At 31.5% G+C, this 21,192-nt stretch overlaps 1 protein-coding gene across 1 annotated transcript; it reads left to right on the plus strand.

Annotated features, from left to right (window-relative positions):
* The first annotated feature begins 1,229 nt into the window (after positions 1-1,229).
* On the plus strand, positions 1,230-21,192 carry Sec10 (Exocyst complex component Sec10). The gene is made up of 17 exons (XM_089235889.1): positions 1,230-1,659; positions 3,854-4,102; positions 6,293-6,490; positions 6,905-6,969; positions 7,112-7,256; positions 7,568-7,612; positions 9,748-9,888; positions 10,059-10,135; positions 10,794-11,000; positions 14,711-14,870; positions 15,477-15,585; positions 16,363-16,486; positions 16,963-17,049; positions 17,297-17,414; positions 17,983-18,139; positions 18,573-18,733; positions 19,662-21,192. The coding sequence occupies exons 1-17, from the start codon at positions 1,579-1,581 to the stop codon at positions 19,746-19,748; spliced, it is 2,211 nt and encodes a 736-aa protein (XP_089092015.1). The 5' UTR covers positions 1,230-1,578; the 3' UTR covers positions 19,749-21,192.

Raw genomic sequence — 21,192 nt, forward strand, 5'->3', positions numbered from 1 at the left:
ACGGTTTCTTCTTCTTCCCCAAGATACATTTGTACGCATGGTGTTATTTTTTCTCCCGATACATTTCAATAGGAATGCCGTTTTAACGTTTGTGGAGCGGCCGTTCCGAAACGTGCTACCGCGTTCGCGTTTCATGTTAGACGACCATGCATTCCTTGATGACAATTGTTTCTATTGGTGTGTACTGTCACCACATTCCAATTCTCATCTTTTCTAAATCACCCTGTATATGTTTCAGAGTGGGGAAAAAAATTGCTCCAGAAAAAAAAAAAAGAAAAAAAAAAAGATAATAATTCCGAAAACCGGAAAAGGAGGACAAAAGGGTTAATTTCTTGAAACGTAGGATGACGCTTGAAACATAAAAAAAAGGTGGACATGTCCTTCTAAAAGAGAACCCTAGACCCAGGATACAATTAAACCAGTGGTTCTCAACCGATGCTCTCCATCTCCCTTAGGGTTCCGTTTGGAGGATAATAAAATATATCAGTGAATGTGATAGATAAATTACAAATAGAAGCCTACAGTAGGCTTCTGAGGAGCCCGAGTAGTCGAAAATAGTTTGATCCACGCTGGCTTATCGAAAAGCTGGATACAGGCAGCAATTACTGACGAATGTCTTTGGACTAAATCAAACTACACGGTGCAGCGATTAGATCAACCCAGCAGTAGATTGACAGCTTTCATTGATGTGATAGTTACTGATCCAATGAAAATCCCTGAAGAGAAGCAGATCAAATTTTATCAAGAATTATTCCCGATTATGACGATTATTATGTGATTTATAACCTGTGATTTACAATTGTGATTTATTTACAGAATCACCATTTTTCGATTACAAATTTTATACTTGTTTACTGGAGAGGAGCGTAATGGCACCTGCCCATGTATGTAATATATCTTTCTCAAGATCAATAAATGGTTAGGTTTCCCCGGAGGCACCCGAGTCCCCAGGGACAATGTGCTTATATCACTGAGTGTGACAGAGCCTGGGTGTCTCTCGGTTCCTATCACTATCCTATCACTATCCCGTATCTCCTCCCATGTCATATACTACAAAGGGCTCTGTGAGTTAAAAAAAAGGTTGGGAATCACTGCATTTTGAACTGTAGTTCGTGAATTTTTTCCCAGATGGTAGCACAACTGCAAATATTTAAGGCTGCTGTTTGGCTACTTTTGAAAATGAAATCTGGCTGGTAATTAACTAAGGAACTGGCAACTATATTCTCTTCCCGGTTTCAATTTGCTCCTTGTCTGAGATGTTGGGAAACTGAACTGAATGTTTTGCGTTTTTATCGGTGTTTCCTACTGGCCCCGTATATTTCATAGTTTGTTTTGTTTTGCATTTTCCCTATGATTTTAGGCTCGACTTGGCAATTATTTGAAAATATTACATTTCACCACGTGCGGATAAATTAACAACTCAATCTATAGATTGTTTTGTTTTTCTTGTACATTCAGTTGGTGCGGGTAGTTTCACTTCGCAGGGGGAGGTGATGAGGCCGAAATGGGTGTTGTCCACAATTGTTGTTGATTATTGTTGTTTATTCCCGAGCAATTAGAGCGTTGATTAATTAATAAATGATGAGTTCTCGTAGACGTTTCAACAGCGATGGAGGTTTCGATGGCGATCTCTATCAGATTCTCCCTGAACTTGATCAGGTATAAACTTCATTTTTACATTTCAACAATATATTTTTTCATTACTTGACATTTCGACATCTTTGACTATATGAATATTGAAATTTAGGGATGGAATTTTTTTTTTTTTTCGTGGTTTTCTCTTGTTTTTCCAAAGAAGTATGTGGCTGAGATTCTGTAAGCGAGGTTGCACCAAATTTGGCAATTATTTTTTGGTCGCCAACTGATTACCTTGACGATTCCAAGATTTTTCATTGGCGAAAATAATGGTTTTTTAAGCTATTATATATTCTAACGCCATTTTTATTTCTTATTGTCACTAGTGTCGACATCACCAGCGTCTTAGGTCTCGTTATCCCGTTCGTCAATATTGAAATGTATTGAGCGATAGGCCAAAGCCCCGTGTGTCATTGTGCATCCTTTGCTTGTGGATTTTTCAATTTTTTTATCGATGAACATTTTTCAGTCAAAAGAAGAACAAAATAAAAACACTTTAGTTTGTGACAGAAGTCAGCGAGATAACTGTCAAATTTGGCGCAGCCGCACATATGAAATCTTAGCCAAATATGCACTCTTCATACTGTTGATGTATTCCATCTAGTACAATAAATCCTTTATCATTGCAAATATTACATCTGTACACAGTGAAAATGATCACTAGGACCATGGTCCCCCACATCCTAGATTTCACGGACCCCCCCCCCCTACTTTACGATGAATTTATATCATAAAAAACAAAAAATGATGAGAATCATAATGGGTCCCAGGGGGCATGACTAGAACTCTGCAACTGGTCTTATCCTGTTGACGAGATCTATTCCAGCCCAGTATTGCGGCGGAGTCTGTAACGAAATGTGTATAACTGTCTGAGAGTGTGTATTTAGTGTTTGTCTGATTTTTCAGTGCTTCTACCTACATATTTATTCATTTGTAAGCGAAGTGTAATGTTTGAATATTTGTATCATTGTCTGCCTGTTGACGTACCTCTGTAGCGAGACTTTTAAACAAGAGAGTGGCTCACATTCTGTACATATATCTGTATACAGTGATATTGTTGACTATTGAATGTCTCAGCTTACAAATTTTTCTGGTAACAAAGATTTATTTCGTGATTTTTCTGCCTCGGCTGACAAATATGGATTCAGCTAGTAAACATTACTGTTATAGATGTATGCGCTAACATAGAACAGCCATCCATGTCATCAACTGAACTTTAGCTCAATCACCTTTTACTGTCACTTGTGCCAGATTTGTGTTATGTCCATCTCTGAATCTTTTTCCAGATGTACCTCTACTTCTCTTTCTGATATTTTTGAACCATTTCATGTAAAATGATTCAGCTAGAAAATAGAAAATTCATTAGATAGAAAGAGCCTATGTTTTCAGAGTATGTATTATTATTTCATTGCAACAAGACTTTTCGCATCAAACTGAACAGTCTGGATATTCTAGGAGCTCATACATGTATGTACAGTAAATGTAAGTTGTCCAGGACACAGGTTCTAAACTGACAGGTTTTGCTGTAATAGTGACAAAAAAAAATTTGACATTATTTATAAAGAGTCTTAAAAAAAGTATTGAGAGCCTTACTGCACTGGAACCATTCTAGTAAGGTTTTCTTCCCTCTCATTTAAAATGTATTTTCTCTTAGCGTAATCATTCATCTTTCATGAAATGGCTTGGAATCTCACTGAAATAGAAAGAAAGGTGTATCTGGAAAGTGATTCTAAGGTGAAAATAAATAAATCTGGCTCAAGTGACTCATTGAGCGCCCGAATGTTGCAATGGCAAGATGCTCGTTTATTGCATTAAGGCAACCACTGATAGATGGCACCTTCATTTCCAATCCAACGCATTGGTGGCAGTAAATTGCAATATAGCGCTATGGATAGAGTTGGTGTTTGGTAAAGTAGCCAATTTATGTCAGCATATGCATCCATCTCAACTAAAATGTTAGTCGGTCAAAGCAGAAAAACATGGGAAAAAATCTTAGCTAGCCAAGAAATTTGTAAGCAGAGGTGTTCACCGTAGGTATCACCGTATTTACAAGAATAGGGTACTGTTAGATTTTATTTTTTCAATGAAAATCAATTAATAATGTAGAAACATACATTTTAAAAATGTGCATATCTGAATTCAGAAATGCCAGATTTATGTTGAAATATTTTTCAAAAATTTCATTCAAGTAATTCTGATTAATTTTTGTCCATTGCAGCTTCTTGCTCAAGACCCATTCGACTCGCAGTTCTATGTGGAGCGCTTATCTTGGTGTGTTGGGAGCACCAAGGCTGACGCAGAGTCATTCGATCCTCAGGCATTGCACAGAGCTTTCGAACAGGCAATACATCACCTGCAAGCATATTACGAAACAACCGAACAGCGATGTGAGTGTCTGGAAATGATATGTAGAGAAGAAGAAAAGCGGCACTGGCAGAAGACGAAAGAACTTATTGAGAAGAATAAGGTATCATTTTTCGACATTAGGCAATGGAATTTCTATTTTTGAATTTCAGTAATTCAATGGCTCCCACCGGGCTCCCGCTTGTTCTACTTTTTGGTAAAATGTACTTTTTAGGTTTCGTCATACTTTTCCTATCTTTTTTACCAAATCATGTCAACAAAATTTTTATAACGTTTTCTTAGATGAGGAGAGAATTATTAAAATATTGCCAAATAATACAAATGTAGTAGATTGCAATTGATGATTCTGCCAAAGCCAAAATTTTATAATTTTTGCGTGTTGTTTTGGATGGGAGGGGGTGGGGGTATTTGGACTGTTTGGTTTATTAATTTTTCTTTTGCTGAGTTTGAGTATTTAAAAACTCTGTTTGTGTCAATGTTTTGAGAAGCCATTAAAAACTTCTATCTGGGCAAAAAAAATAATTTTATATTTAATACTTCATGGTCTTGGACTATTAATTGTACAGTAACAAACATTCATCATTCAAAATTATGGTGCATATTTTGTGTATAAGTGAAACAGTAGTTTTTTTCCTATAACAAAGCAGTTAAATACATGGGCCTATTCTAGGTTTTGTGACTCCAATGCTACCCAATAGCATTGAATTTTCTTCTGTATTTTTAGAACATGCAGAAGCATAAACAATGTTTACAAAGTTCTGCAAAGAGCTAGAAATAAAAGTGCTTTATTGGTCAAAAGTGATCATGCTGGTATTGTGAACAGTAAAATGTAAAATCCCTTTTTGAAGCGCTTTAAAATAGGATATACAGCACAGTAAACCATCTGATTCACCTTAACTTATTACATTGGATCTTCTAATTTACACATTTTGCACCTGTTTTTTTTTTTTTTTGGAAGGAGCGTCATTCTCAAAAACTTGTCTTCATAATTTGCTGTGCATGGAGGAAGAGGTATGACAGACTCTGGACTTTGCAAGACTCCTCTAAAAAATAATGTAATATATTGTGAGGGGACACAAAAAATAATTATCTGTGGTTTCTTGCATGCTGTTTTGGCCCAATTTTTTTTCCTTACCAAGTCATTTTAGTCATTTTGCTTTGGCTTATGTCAATTTTATAGGATACTGAAGTAGTGCTATGAAAAAAAAAATGTAATTTTGCTTAAAAATTAAAAAATTTTGAGTGATTTATTTTTATTGTGCCATGATTATGTTGTCTGAGGGAGATCCCCCTCCCATCTACTTTTTATAATTTTTTGAATGAGAGCCTGCTTCTACTGTTAATGAACGCTTGTAGCGATCTTAAATGATTTTTAAACAGGTGATGTAAACGTGTGCTTTTAAGAACTTTTGATAGTTTCACAGTTTTTCCCCTGTTTGGTTCTTATGAATGCTACTGATGGTTGCTGTTTCATTACTTGAGAAAATATCATTATTCGTTTAAAAAAATGTTCAAAAGTTGTGAGCCTTTGTTGAATTTTTTTATAGCGGAAGCTGGCTTTCATTGGTTCCCTTGAAAGTTTTTCCATCTTGGATTCTTTCATCCTTTGTGATACTTTTAAATTTACTATTGTTGTCATTGCAAAACATTCTGCATTGGGGTATGATAGTTATATACTATCATATAATATCATTATATGACTATCATATAATATCATTATATGACTATCATATTATATGACTATCATACCCCAAAGTATATTTTTCATTCATATTGCATTTGATAATTGTTTGAACTCCACCTCCCCCACAGTGGTGGTCGGCTGAAGTTGTTTTCTGCGGTTCCTAACTTTGAGGCATGAATGCAAGCCGATCTTCTTGTTAAAAAGTCTTGTCACAGAGAGAAACAGGCCTACAATGGTACAATTACTCAATTATTGCACTTCACTCATAGTTAAAAAAAAATTGATGGCAGATGGTGGCACTACACATAACAAGCATTACACAGTAACAAACTTCATGTTAGGTTCACAATACTCTCACGCACATTCCAACATGTACTAATTCATTAGAAATTCTACAGAGGAATGTGGATGTGGTGCATGTGTGATTTAGTAGTAGTCATTATATGAAAAAATTTGGGACTTGTGATACTGGTCATTGTAAATAATGGAATGGTTGCTAGAAGGGGGGTGGTTGGGTGTCATTGTAATGAGCATAGGCTATATTACTGCCATTTTCAGCCTTCATTTTGGTTTTTTCAGTACATTCATCTTGTTTCATTTTCTTCCTAGGCTGCCTTTGAGACATTCAAAGAACTTGACCAGCGAATAGATTTTGTTGCCACCAAAGTTGTTCATCTGGGTGACCATCTGGAAAGTGTGAACACACCAAGAGCTCGTGCAGTAGAGGCTCAGAAGTTAATGAACCATTTTTCTGAATTCATGAACCAAGAACCAGTTACAAATGGAATACTTTATGATGAAACCAAGGTGATTTACAAATCAATTATCTCAGGTTACACCTTAGGCTACATGAATAAGAATGCCAAGCTACCTTCAAAAGTGCTGTGAATCATGCTAATGGTTGGCAGGACAACTGACTAGTACTGATATATAGTCAAACCCTGTTATAATAATCTCCGATTCAGTGGCTACTTCACTTAGCACCAGAAATTTTTTGAACAAATCTTCCATGTATAGGGGTTATGTGAGTTCAAGTGTGATTCAATGCAATGCAGAATTCTTTATATCACCAAAATTCTGCTAAATAAATGGTAGCGTGGAATTGGGTTTCCATTTTATAATTTTAGGTAGCAGACCTATTTATTTTTGTTGAGGTAGGGTAAATGCGTGAAGTTTTTCCTTTCCAAACCGTGCAATTAATTTAATTAAATAATTTTACAGCTGCATGAAGCTGCTGACATCATTCAAAAATTACAGCTAATATCCCAAGAACTTCCGCCTGGGAGGTATGTATGGTTTTCTTTTCAATTTAATTTGTTTATCGTGTGTTTTGGCAATTGTATCAGTGTTGAATACATATTTCACTGTTCATTCTATAATATAGTTTTGTGGCACTGTTCTTACGCTATTACTCTATCTTTTGTTTAGACCAAAGTTTGATAAAGCGAGACAGAGAATATTCAAGAAATATGATGAAATTGAATGTGCCTTGATAGAAGAATTTGTTAAAGCTCATAGGGACAATGACAAGTCAAAAATGAAGGAAGTGGCTGGAATTCTATCTCACTTCAAAGTAGGTTAGATTTGATACAATAGTTTTCACAGTGATAAAGTAGATTTTTTTAATTATTTCCCCATTCAAAACATTGAAGATTCAGTACAGTTGAAGAGTTATATGGGATTCACGCTATAGTTGATTTTTCCTTGTTAAAGTAAATCAAAGAAACATATTTAGGACACAAGATTCTTTGCTACATGACAAGACTGCAATAATAAATTAATCCACTGCTAATAGTTTCATTGCTTAATTTAAAGAATAATTTCAATTATAAAACCAGAGTATTTTTAAACTTATATTTTATGTACTATTCTGGTTTGTTGCAGGGTTATTCTCAGTGTGTTGATGCTTTTATAGAAGAATGCCAACTAGTAAGGATTTTTTTTATTTGTAATACATGTTTGTATGACGTAACATGGAATGTGTTTGAATTTTCACAAAATAAATATTTTGGGTAGGGTAATTATTCAACTGATTCTCTCTCTCTCTGTTTCTCTCTCTCACACAACTTCACCTTGGTCATTTTATTTATATACAAGCTGATAACCTACATACTCAAATCTTAATCTGAAAGGCTATTATTCCATGCCTCTTACCTAGAATCTGTAGAATCAGAGGCTGATGCATTGAATATTCAGCTGCCAGATGAGCAGACAGAGAATCATGGTACAGTAAATTATTTATAGAGAAGATCACATCAACTCAGCCTTTTGCCTTCTCTTATAGTATTCAATGCAGTTAGATAGCAAATTAAAAAACAAACAAAGTTTCAGCTTCTCTCTCAAGGTGGTGTAAAAAAAGTCAAGAACAACTGAAAAAAACTTACAAGTATCTCAAAAATTTGTGGATATAGATATATGAAAATTTTAGAGCAGCAATTACAAGTGGAACTTAACATTTTCTGGTGAAAATAACTTCAGTAAGTGCTGCACCGCTTCAGAAAATAATCGTTTAAATTATAGTAAAGGTCAAAGCTTGGAAAAAATATAAGGACAATTGAAAAATTATGCACAAAATTTTTATTTTAATCAAAAAGACACCTTTTTTGTTTATAAACTTAATCATTCAAAATGCCATTGATTCAGATAAGGCATAACTAACTATCTGAGTAACCATTTTCTAAGTTTGTTTGATAACTGCAATAAGATTAGTTAGTTTTCCTACTGTGTATTATTTCTATACTCTTCATGAATCAAAATGCAACACAAGTGCTCAACAGGGATTGAGAAAAGGACTTTCCAATGACCGCTCGAGAATCCCTGGATTGGCTTCAAACCAACACCTTTTAGATTTTGCAACGTGCAGGAGCATTGTCCTGTCGAACAAAAACTGTCTCAAAGTTATGAGAGGGGCTTCAGAAAATAGAAATTCTGTTGAAACTGTCTTGATATGCCTATATTTCTAAAATATGGCTCTGTCATAGAGCAAGTATTTAATATTTAAAACATTTTCATCCCACATCTAGATTTCTTTTCATCAAGGACAACATCCTCATCCTACTTGGCACGGAAAGACGCATGCCATTTGGCTATTACACATAGCGTTTCTCTGTGCTATTTTATAATGGAAGGTTGTTCTTCGATTTTGCAAACCAGACATTTGAATTTTTTTATCACATTAGGCATAATGTGGCATGCATAAGGCAATTTTATTTCTTCTAAGTTTCACAGAAACATTTTTTTCACGTAAAAACTGTGAGCATTTTTTTTTTGATGAATGGTGACATAAAAACCTTTTTGTGTAAGCTTTCAGTCCATAATTCTCGAGCCCATTGATGAAACTTTATCCAACAGTCTTCATCCTTTTTATTCTTTTCAAAATTCCATATTAGACATCACAGTTTCTCTGAGAACAAGTATGTTGTGTTTTTGATGTCCAATAAATAATGATGTCTTTAGCCATCTTGACATTTTCAGAAAAAAATTCTATTCTACAGCTCATGACTGATCAAAACAGTCTCAGCTGTTATGCCATTATGAGAAAAATGTAAATTTCTTTTCCTGAGGTCAGAAAACATGTGTATCCTTATCCTTTTTTCCAGGTTTATTAATTATAATTTAACCAATTTTTTTTCTGGAGCAGTGCAGCACTCACCAAAATTATAAAAATATTTGTTAGAAAATATTTATGCCCACTTGTAATAATTGCTTTAAATTTCCATATATTTACATCCACAAGTTTTCGAGATGTGATGATTTTTCAGTTGTCCTCAAATTTTTTTCTACCACCTTAGCCCAAAATCTGCACATTACGGAATGACTAAAAGCCTGTACTTGCCGTGAGAGATATTGCTTTTCTTACGAGGTGTATCAAGACAAATTATAGATTGAACTGATTAAAAATCAATATAAATTTTTTGTTCTTAAAAATCTTTCTTGTTGAAGGGAGGACTTCCAGTCTCTTGCGAATGTTGTTATAGTGTATTTTATTTTTTAGAATGTGTGTAAAATGATCAAAATGATTTGAATATGTGATAGAATACTGATTGTAAGATGTATTCTTATAGGGTATGAAACCTGGCCGAAATATTTTTATTACTGTTGTTCCTAAGTGTGCCTCAGTCCAAGCAATTGTTAAAGATGTGTTCACAAATCCTGAGCAAGTCATGTCCAAGTTCGTTCTTAACATCTTTTATGGAAAACTTCAGGTGATTTTCCCCCCTTGTTTTTTGTTGGTCATGTTATAAGATAGAAATTTCTAAGAAGAAACAATTTTTTTTTTTAGATTTTAATGTATTTAAATAAATTTCTTATCGATGCATATTATTTCTACACCTTGATCATTTTTAATCTGATTCAGTTTTCTCTCTACTTCTAGCAACATATTCAGGCTGAATTACAAGAATACAGTGATTCAGAACATTATCTGAAGAAATTCTTTGAACTTTATACAAAGTAAGAAAACACCTTAATTAATTAAGAAGACATCATTGAACTTTTCTCTAATAATTTAATTCTCATGCAAGTCATGGCTTCTGGTTTATGTGGAAGAGAAAGTTATTAGCAGAATATTTTTTCAATCAGAAAAGTTTGATTTTTTAATTCATAATTATAAAAAAAATTTGATTTTGGTTGCAAGTTTTTTTTTTTTAAATTCTCATGAAGCAAATGATATAAATAAAAAGCCCCTGATATTAAAATTTTTCTCTAAAGCTGGAATTACACTTTTAAAGTTTTATAAAAATTATTTTATGAAACATGACAAATGCAACCAATAACCTTATCTGTTCCATTTGCTCGAATGTAACCGATACACTTATTGGTTGAATTTTATAAAATAACTTTTATAGTGTGATCCTAGCCTAACTATTTAAGATGGAAAAGACATGCCTACAATTGACAAAAAAATAAATAAATTGTTATTTGTGTTGGACAACCCCCATGTCTTCATGCTCATATCTTATCATCCTTCTGTTATGTAAAAAAAAGTTAAAATTATAAAGTTATAATTTTTATATATTAAATGGTATCCTATGGAGACTGAGCTAAATTTTCTATTTCTTATAAAAGAAAGTTAATTTTTTTATTTGGATTGAATATGTTTTGTTTACAGGACAATGAAATTGTCGCATGACCTTATGCAGTTCAAATTGGGTAGTGACTCCACATTTTTAAGCAAGTTGACCAAAAATATTTTTTCACGTTATCTGGAGGACTATATCCACATAGAAATGCGCTGTTTAAAAGACAAATCTGAATCCATTTTGAGCCTCTATTATGAGTCAATCAACCATCAGAAGAAGGTGTTACATTTTAGCAGGTAGGAGATTTCGAGCATTCTGACCCAGTGTGATTGATGAATGGCAGCTTATTTGATTAGTTGTATAATATTATAACTGCTGATAATCTGTAAAATCAATATTCCTAGTAAAAAAATTGAACATTGATCTTTTATTAATCCTGTTATCCAGTAGAACTTGGTTAATTAGAAGCTCAAGGGGAAAGCAAAAAAGTTTGAATTATCCAATTAATCTATTCTGGATCTGTAAAATGATTATAAATTGCAACTTGAGTTAAAAATAATCAAGTTCCACTATATATGGGTACTTTCAAATACAGTAAAACCTCTCTTTCATGAAAAACTCTATATCTCGAAAAAATCCTTGCATTTACTGTACTGAATCAATGCAATTTTTACCTATCTCAAAATAATTTTTGGAAGACTATCTTGAGGCCAAGCCCAATGATAGTAAAAAGAAAACACAAGAACTCCTTTTCTTCTCCCAAATCTGGCTTTTCTGTGGAGGTTAAAGAAATGATTATTCATGTTATAGCCCATTGTGTTGATGGATCTTGTCAATCATAGGCAGAAGCTATAATTGACAGTGGTGGATGCCATGTGGATGGCTGGTTCAGCATGGAAAAAAGTCAGCAAACAGACAATTCAAAACAGCTTCAAGAAAGTTGCGGGTTTGGAACCAGTTATTTCAGTGATGAAGGAGCAGATCTGGTGTTTTATTTGAATCCCAAAACATTGGGACATTACCAAAACACACTTGAAGCTAGAAATTTCATTCATTTTTCGATTTTGTGGAAATGGACCAAGTTCATTATAAACTTGCAGCACCTTGACTGAAACTGAAATTTTTGGGTGAATGCATGGTCGACTCGGGTGACAAAAATACAGTAGAAAATGATTCGGACGAACTAGAAAAGTAACAGTGAAAACTGCCAAGCATTCTGCAATAATGCTGCATCATTTTCTGGAGCAAACTGAGAAGATAGGGTGGCCCGAAATATTTGTAGCTCCTGCTACTATAGATAAGATTGTGAAAGCTCAAAGAGGGAAAAAATATGCATCAGTCTAAGCTTATGGATTATTTTAAATAAGGTATGTAAATAAAATTAAACACAAAATAAAAATTTGAACATATTTTAGTGTATTTGCATGATTGAACATTTAATTTAATTGATTGTGTAACCAATAATTTCATTAGTTGTGTGTAGTAAAATACAGTACAGTATTTTTTTGTTTTTATCTATCAGATTTGTTGTCATTTTTAGCGTATTTTTCCTTTCTCACCAGAAAATAATGCATATTTCTTGAAAACTATCTCAAAATTTTTTTCTGTTTCGTCAGTTTTGAGATAGAGAGGTTTGACAGCAATTCAATTTGCTAAACTACTATTGTATTTGGGGTCCATGAACTTGTTATCATCACTTTAACTTTTCTCATGCTCTCTCTCAGATTATTTAAAAAAAATTTGGTTATAAAAAAATATTAAGGAGGCTTGTTTTTTTTATTCTAGTAGATATGGCTACAAAATAATAATTTTTCTATGATGTATTTTTAGAAATCGCAACAAGTAAGTAACGAACTTTATACACAAAAACATCTAGTTTTCATTTTTTCTGTGACAAAGTTGAATTATTTTGCTAGTTATACAATCAAGTTTCATTTTAACATGAAATTCAAGAGTTTCCATCAAAATTTTGATAGTGTTATTGAAAAGTGTTTTTTCTTTTTTATTGGGTGATACATAATTTATTGAAATCCTTAACTCATGCAAGATGTAATACACGATGCTCTGAAAATTATGGGATCGCATAATTAAAAAATATTTGAATTATGAATTGAAAAACAATATTGCTTTGTTTTTGTTCAATTAAACCTTCATTGCACTTAATAAATCACCTGGATTTAAAAAAGTCCGTAGGGAGCAGGCAGACTATCAGCATAATACTTACATGACTATAATATAATTCAAACAAAATTCAGGCATCTACGAATTCACTTCTAATGTGGCAGAATTCACAAACATTACATGTATAAATTATGACATCATAAATATGTTAAGGCCACCATAAGATTATTCGGCATACAATAATTTGTTAGAAATTCCCCATAGGAATGCTCATGAGATGCATATACAGCTCGGTCGTAGTAATCTTGGTAGACATAATGTCTCTAGACCAGTGATTCCCAATGTGGAACCATTTGATTTTTAGGGGGGGGGGGCAATTTTAGTTTTTCTATGAAGGCTTGAAACCTTCCGAACCCTCTCCCTTCATTTTTTATATCAGTTCGAATTTTTGATTTTTAAACAATTTCTTGATGATTTATGATGATGTTTGATCAAGGATTTTTAATGCTCTGTGTTCCATGGAAAATTTGTGTCAGTTAGAGTAAGTCCATGACACCCCCCCCCCCCTTCCACCTGTGCCAACAAATGAAGAAAAATGAAGGTCACAAACTTTTAGAAATAATGTTCTTTGTACAGCAATGTAAAAACAAGGAGATGTTTTCTCATCCATGCTCAGTGAGCCCCTGTAGTCTCTTTGACGACCCCTGATTAGGACCCACTGCTTTTGACTTAGGCCGGGGTCACATTATAAAATTTTAGAAAAGTTCTTTTATACAACTTGAAAAATGCGACCAATAGGCTTATTGGTTGTTTTTCAAGTTCTGTATAAAAGATTTTTTATCAAACTTTTATAATGAAATCTGGGCCTAAGTAGAAATGTAGAAATAATGGGGGGGGGGGGGGTTTGAATTTTACATCATGAAGGTTACATCCTTAAATTTTGAAAACCCCTGTTTTCAAAATTTAAGGATGCGAAGCAAAAGATAATGTTTCTTTGAAAAAAAAAACCCTTGTTACGAGGAGGAAGGGTACCTTCTGACAAAAGTCAGAGAAGACATCAGGATTTCGGAAATGCTTTCGTGGGGCACGGCCTAAAAAAAAGGTGGGAACCACTGCTCTAGATGACATGACTGTATATTCTGATGGTAAAAGTATCCAGATGACTGGTTAAATTATGAATTTAAGAATTTTTAAACTCTTAAAATTTTAACCCCAAAGTATTTGTGGGGAAAAAGAAAGATGTGTGTGTGTGTGCCTTGCTTTATTAATGACTGAAGTCTTATAAATTTTTAGCTTGGAAAAAAAAACAACAAATTAATGAATTAAGTATATTTATATGAATAAAAATTAATTGTGTACTTTTTTGTTGTGAATAAAATTCTGTAAATAATGATAAACGGATAATGCTCATTGTATGTCTGAACCTGTTGTACACCAAGGCATTGCACAACAGGTGCATACAGCCTACTGCATTGCATAATAAAGGCCAATAAAGTTTATATGATGCATTAGAATCACAATGTGATATAGTATGTAATTATATTTATTTATTTTGAACTATTTATGGTAGGAATCACAAGTAAGTGTTTTTATATTTGTTTTTGTAATTGTTTTTGTAATTGTTTCAAACGTCACAGTTTAATGAAGAATTTTCATGATGTTTTATTAACTAGAAAATTTTAAATCAATGTGTTAAAATAAAAATGTGATATTTCTTCTTTCATTTATGAGAAAATTTTTTTTTTTTTTGTTTATGATTGAAATATCAGACACCTAAAATAATCCTCTTTGAAATTTGCTTATAGGTTTAATAATACCTATTTGAATGATTGATGGGCATTCACAATAAATTTGAATTTTTTGTGCTATATTTTCTCAATTTTAGTATAGCTGAATTGCGAAGAGACATTCAAGCAAAAATTGGCTCAAAGACAAACATGATCAGCTCAATTGTTGACAACTACGGTGGGGAGACATTCCTTTCAGAGGGAGTAGCCATGAATATCTTGCAAGAAAGCAAGACTGCTCTCCAAAGATGTCATGTTGTGAGTAAATTTCTCGAAAATTACTCTAAAATATGAAATTTTTTTTTTCTTTCTCTCCCCCCTTTCTTTCTTTGTCTAACAACTAAATTTCAAATGAATAATTAAAATGGAACCTCTTAATAATGATCATAATAAAAATTTTGCCTGCCAATAATGAGTGGTTTTTGATAAGTAGTGAAATACATCCAAAGTTCTATTCTGGATTTCAAAAGGATCTATTTACCGCAGGTGTCTGCTAGCTGAAGGTGTCCGTTATGGGAAGTTCTCCACTGTATTACTTAATGGGAAAAACTTGTTGTCATTTGTCCTATCATTACTATTTTTCATTGATTGACAGTATTATGTCTTATCAAATAGTGATTATATCTCATTATTTTGTCTTCAAATTTGAAATGGTGGTCAAGATTATCTATGCTTTCTTCATTTCTCTCCTTCTAATGGTTCTTATCAAATTATGAGAATCCTTTTTATAATTATAGCTACAGAAATTTCATGATTTGTTGTTCATTGGGTTTCTTTCCACTTTGCTTTAAAATGTACATTATGTGTGCATCAGATTTTAGCTAATTGGCTTCCGGTTAATACTGATTTTTTTTAATTCCTTAGCTTGCTCGACAATCAGAGCTGCCTAATAATGCTGTTCAAATATTTGACATCCTTCTTCATTATCTATTTGTTGAACACATCTCTTATGCATTAGAGTTGGGTTTGTTTGGTAAGTTGATTCTCATATAACTTGGTAGTTGAAAAATTGTCTTCTATCTTGAATTGTTATGCACAATTTAAACCTTGATATGCTTGTTGAATTTCCAGACAATACTTTGAAAAAATTAAGAATCAATATTCCTTTTATTGTTTAATCAAATTACCTATTAGATGCCCAAAGAACTACTCAGAAAAAGAAAATTAGTACTTTTGCCATGAATCTTCTTCTAGGAGTGGCATTATGTTCTTGGAATTTGAATATTGAATTTGATTTGTTAACAGTATACTTTCCTTTGGTTACATCTGAGGAAGTTCCAGATAAAGGACTTTGTGTGCAAAGCATCTTTTTATGCTTTAACCACAATGGAATAGCTAAGAGAAGGACTGAATAGTCAGTGACAAAAGTTTGGGTACATGTGTATTTTGTTTTATTTTTTAGTTTTGCTTTTGTTTTTTCTAACCTTGTTACAATTTGTTAAAAACTTTGCTCTTTTCATTTCTATAAAAAAAAAAAGTCCTGTAACTCAATATACAGAAGTGTAGGCATTCTTTTAAACCATAAATTCTGTTGAAGCCAATTAAAAATTGTATATTTTATTTTGTTGATTTATTTGAATATTTATGTGTTTCTTATATTTAGGGAACTTAATAATCTCTCCCCCTCCTATAAGACTTTTTCATTGTTTTATATAGTGAATGAATCCTTGTGATTCAATGATTTTAATGCTACTGTATTGAATGATTGTCATAATTTTATACTATTATTTATTACTCATTTATTTTTCAGCCATACCTTTGCCTGAACCTAAGTCACCCCCAGAGATTTTTTTTTTTGATGTAGTTCGACAGTGCAATGCAATTTACCATCTGTTTGAGAGACTTTTTGCTGATACTTTGGTTCCTCTAGTCATGTAAGTAATGTGTGTGTGTGATTTTTTTTTTTTTTTTGCAGAGTGGGTATAAGTGACAGCACTCTTTCTTTCTCTAGTGTTTGCCTCATTACAAATAAAAAAAAAATTGTTTTACACCTAAAACTTGGATCAAATTTTCTTGGAACATTTTTTGAATAATATTGATGATAAAATTTTCAATAATTAAACTGGAATACAATTTTTTAAACAATGCAAATATATTTATAATTCATGTAGCAATTTATTTATGTAGGATAATTAAGAACAATTATAATCCAGCACTATCTTATATTACTGATATGAATGAGAAAAAAATGTTCTACAAAAAAGAAAAGACAATTTATAATTGATAATGGAGAAAAATAATTTTTGATTGTGATTGACATCACAGTTAAACTTGAGAAGTCTAATAGACTTTTTTGATATATTTCTTTATTTTGATGTGATAAATTTTCAAAAATTAATTTTTCCTTCAGCTCAACACCAAAACACAGTGAATGCTTACAAAAAAGAAAAAAAGCAATAGATGACATGGAAGCTAAATTACATACTGGACTAGACAGGTAAAATTTAAAATTACACAGTGAAATATATTAGGTCATTTAAATCACCTATTAAGGTCACAGGTCACCACAAAATGTGAGCTGCAAATTGTGCATAATTTTACAATGCTCAACAATTAATTATTATTGCATACTGGTTATGTAGTTTGTGTATATGTTTCAGCCACTTGCAAAGTTGTCTAGACATTGGTATTAATTGGCTTTTTTCTCTTAATCGCCTAATACATGTTTTTCCCACAAATTTCAGGTGCATTACATCAATGGCAGGTTGGGTGAAGTATCTGTTGCAAACTGAACAGAAAAAAACTGATTTCAAGCCAGAAACTGATGTAGCAGTCTATGCCCAAGCGGACAGAGCAACAACGGTTAGTCTTCAAATTATAATTATCCTGCTTAACCTTTTTTGTTTTAACTAAAATGTGGGATGAGAACATTGAGACACTAGAAAGCTCATTTTTACTCCTATTATGCAACATCTAATTACTTCCTGGTGCTACCTGTGCTTATACTGTGTATAGCTACAATGCAATATGTACCATATTTATCTCCTCTCTCTTTTAGAATAAGCAATGCCGAGCTTATATTGAACATAATTTTAGAACTCTTATATAATTTATGTTTGTAGTTCTAAAATGACAGTTTGAAAGAAAGATTAAGATTATTGATCAATATTATCATATTGCTTTTCAATATATGAATTATGTTATAAGTATTTAAAATTTCTATTGATCGTATAGCAAATACTTTTCAAAAAATTGTATGTTGGAGCTACATTTCACATACACAGTAAAAAAATATGCTTTCATCAAGTTCATCAAAATATATTGTTTTTCTTGTTATGACTTACTCTTAATCTGATAGCTACAGTACTTGTACTTCTTCTTGAATACATTTTCATATTTGTGATGTATATATTTTTTTAATTTTCTTCAGGCATGTACTCTGGTAGTAAAATTTGTTGGTGAAAGTTTGAAGAAAATTAAAAACACTATTGACGGCAAAAATGTAGAGGCTGTTCTTACAGAACTTGGTGTTAGAATTCATCGTGTGATTTTAGATCATCTTCAGCAATTTCAATATAATTCAATTGGTAATTAAACCTATTTTTTTTCTTTTAAATTTTTTATTATTTATGAATTACGTACCCCTCTGAGATGAGAATCATTGTTTAATCCAGGTTTTTAATCTATATTTTGGCATTGAAATCATGGAACCATGATTTTTTTCATTGAAGACAGGTTTCCGCTTAATACAGATTCCGTTAAAGACAGGTTTTACTGTATGTATATATATATTCATATCATTATGCATATCAATAGGCATATTCTAGTAAAGAATGTGCCAACTGGAATATTCTGACACTGATATTATAAAGCAGAATTTTTTTAAAGTTATTTCATTGCAACGTTGGAAGTGTGCAAATAATTGATATTTTTATTATGCATTTACATGTTGCTGTACATGTAAACTTTTATCATCTTTGCTTTTTAATTTCCTTGTGGATGTCTTATACTTTTATTTAGGTGCTATGGTAGTTATCTGTGATCTGAATGAATACAGAAGGTGCATTAGAACATTTGAAATCCCTTTGCTAAACACTTTGTTTGAGACTTTACATGCCTTGTGTAATTTACTTGTAGTTGTCCCAGCGAATCTCAAGCAAATGTGCACAGCAGATCAATTGGTAATTCCCACTTTTTTTACTTCATGGCTTGTTTCGTGTTTTGATATCTTTCAGCTGTGTGATAAATATGAATGTGTTGAAGCACTCCGAATGTATTTGAATATTTTCAATTGCATCAAAAATCAGTTTTTTACAGTTCAAGAATCAGTTTTTTTTGTTTTTGTTCTGCCACCTGGTTGCATATAACATATTTATAGATTTCTTCCTAGTCTATGCATATTGAATACTATAGTTCAAAGCGATAAAGATTATAACAATGTACCCTTGTAAAGTTTTGAATGAAAAGAAAAAGATATTAGATTTCTATTTGTAAATATGTGTTACACAATAGTTGTTTTTTGTTATGATCAATACATTTTCACATATAAAAAAAATAAATTCATTCCAATCAGTCCCCATTTTAAAGTTTGTGTTGAATTATATATATATATATATGTATATTATTAAGAAATTTTATTGGTTTGCTTTCATTACCAGTATTTTAAAGAGAGCTTCAGAATGTAATAAATTTAATTAAACAAATAAACTTCTATACTGCTATATGCATAATTTTTCATGATACTCATACACTTTCTGTTAGATTTTTCTTCTGTACCTTATTATCTAAGTAATATTACTTAATAATGCTAGTATTATCTAAAGAATAATATTATGTTGTCTTTTTACATTAATAATCTTAAAAGAAAGTAATTTGTTGTATAAAAATATTCACATATGTTGTATTGTAACAACCAGTTTGGAACCTGAGTTTCCCTGGTAGTTTTTTTTTAAAAATAATTTATTATTTTCATTTATGACAAAAATTTGAATCTTTGAGAAACTTTAATAAAATACTTTTAAACATAAATCAAAATTATCAGTAACAATGATTTGTACTGATTTTTCTTTTTAAAAATAAAATATACAAGTTCATGTTTGTTTCTTTCAGGCTGGATTAGATCGTTCCATCCTAATGAACTTCATTCAACTGAGAGCAGATTACAAAACAGCAAAATTAGTGAATCAGTTCAAATAAAGCAATATATTGTGTATGAATAGAATAATGTTTGTACAATTTTTTTTATATAGTGATGACCACTATTTATTTATTGCTGCAAGCTTTAAATTATGAGGTACTTCAATTGAAAAAAAAAATGAAAACTTGTTCATCTTTCTCATATATTGTAAAGACACATCAGCGGTAATCATATTTTTGATTATCATGTGAAATGTTTCAGAAGTTTTTTGTACCATACTAAAATGAATGTGATTGTTTAAAGAAGAGAAATATATATATATATATATATACATATTATTGTTTGAGGAAATTAGTTTGAAATCCTTTATGGAGAGCCACATTGGAAATTAAAAATTGTGTTTAAGATGTTTCAAATTTTAATGATGCATTTTATTTTTGTTGGTTTGTGCATTTTTTAAACACGTCTTAATCAGTTGCAAATATTTTAATTATCTTGGCCTTTATTTAACAATACCCTTGCTTTATTAAATAAAATTGACGGTTCCATGCAGATCATCAAATCAGATGATATGATTGCCTATATTTTTCAATTGCTATTATAAATTAATACACTTGAATTATGAAAAAAAAATTAACAATTTTTTTTGTTGCTGCATAATCATAGGAGGAGGTGAACACTGAGAAGAAACTACTTTCAAAAACATAAATAAAAATTATGCATATGAGTAATATTAATTTTCAAAAATACGACATTAATTTTTGCTGTAAATTTTCACTTCATCAGCACAATCACAAACCCGGTGTATAAATGAGACGCTTATTTTACATTTAAGTGAAATGCTCTTTTACTTTACTTCATTCCTTTCGAGATAGCTAGTGAGGAATAGTATTTATTGTAGTTATTTGTTTTTGAAAAAGGGTTGTGTGTGTTTTCTCTTCCTCTTTTTAATATATTTAAAAAAAAAAAAACTGGTTCCTTTTATGTGTTCCTTATTCTCAAGAAAATTATACAATACATAGTTAAGTGTACCCATTTTTCTTTTAGAACCTCTGTTCTTATTCTAATTTTGCAGATAATTTCAAATTTTGCATGAAAAAACTATCATCTATACCCTGGATTTGTTTCTGTTAACCTGAAAATTTGCAGTCAAATTTATTTATATATTTTTTTAAATTATAAATATATTTTCTTCTCATTTTTTAACATTTTTGATGCTGTAAAAAAAGTGTTATTCTCTATATGCACATAATATAAGCTAAATAATTAATAATAGCAATATCAAAAAATATATTTTGCATTTTATTTCACATCTTTATTGAAATCTGAGTTATTAAGATATATATATTTTTTTATTTTGTCTACCCTTGAAATCTTTCCCGGGTTATCACTGAAATTCATTAGATCCACTAAATTCAATAAATTAATTAATTTTAGTGGTTTTTAATTCTTTTTTGTCTCCTCGAGTTTGAATAAAACTCCAGAAAAGCCTTGGCAAATTGG

The sequence above is a fragment of the Pholcus phalangioides genome, unplaced genomic scaffold (genome assembly GCF_987345545.1).
Source record: "Pholcus phalangioides strain wild (caught in Gottingen) unplaced genomic scaffold, Ppha-v1.0 ptg000009l_1, whole genome shotgun sequence".
Classification (NCBI taxonomy): domain Eukaryota; kingdom Metazoa; phylum Arthropoda; class Arachnida; order Araneae; family Pholcidae; genus Pholcus; species Pholcus phalangioides.

Bases quoted from the DNA above. Each gene is read 5' to 3' on its own strand.
- Sec10 (XM_089235889.1), top strand. From the start codon at position 1,579: ATGATGAGTTCTCGTAGACGTTTCAACAGCGATGGAGGTTTCGATGGC. The intron at 7,613-9,747 runs GTAAGGATTTTT...GTATTCTTATAG, and splicing joins TTATAGAAGAATGCCAACTA to GGTATGAAACCTGGCCGAAA. The intron at 18,734-19,661 runs GTAATTCCCACT...TGTTTCTTTCAG, and splicing joins TGTGCACAGCAGATCAATTG to GCTGGATTAGATCGTTCCAT.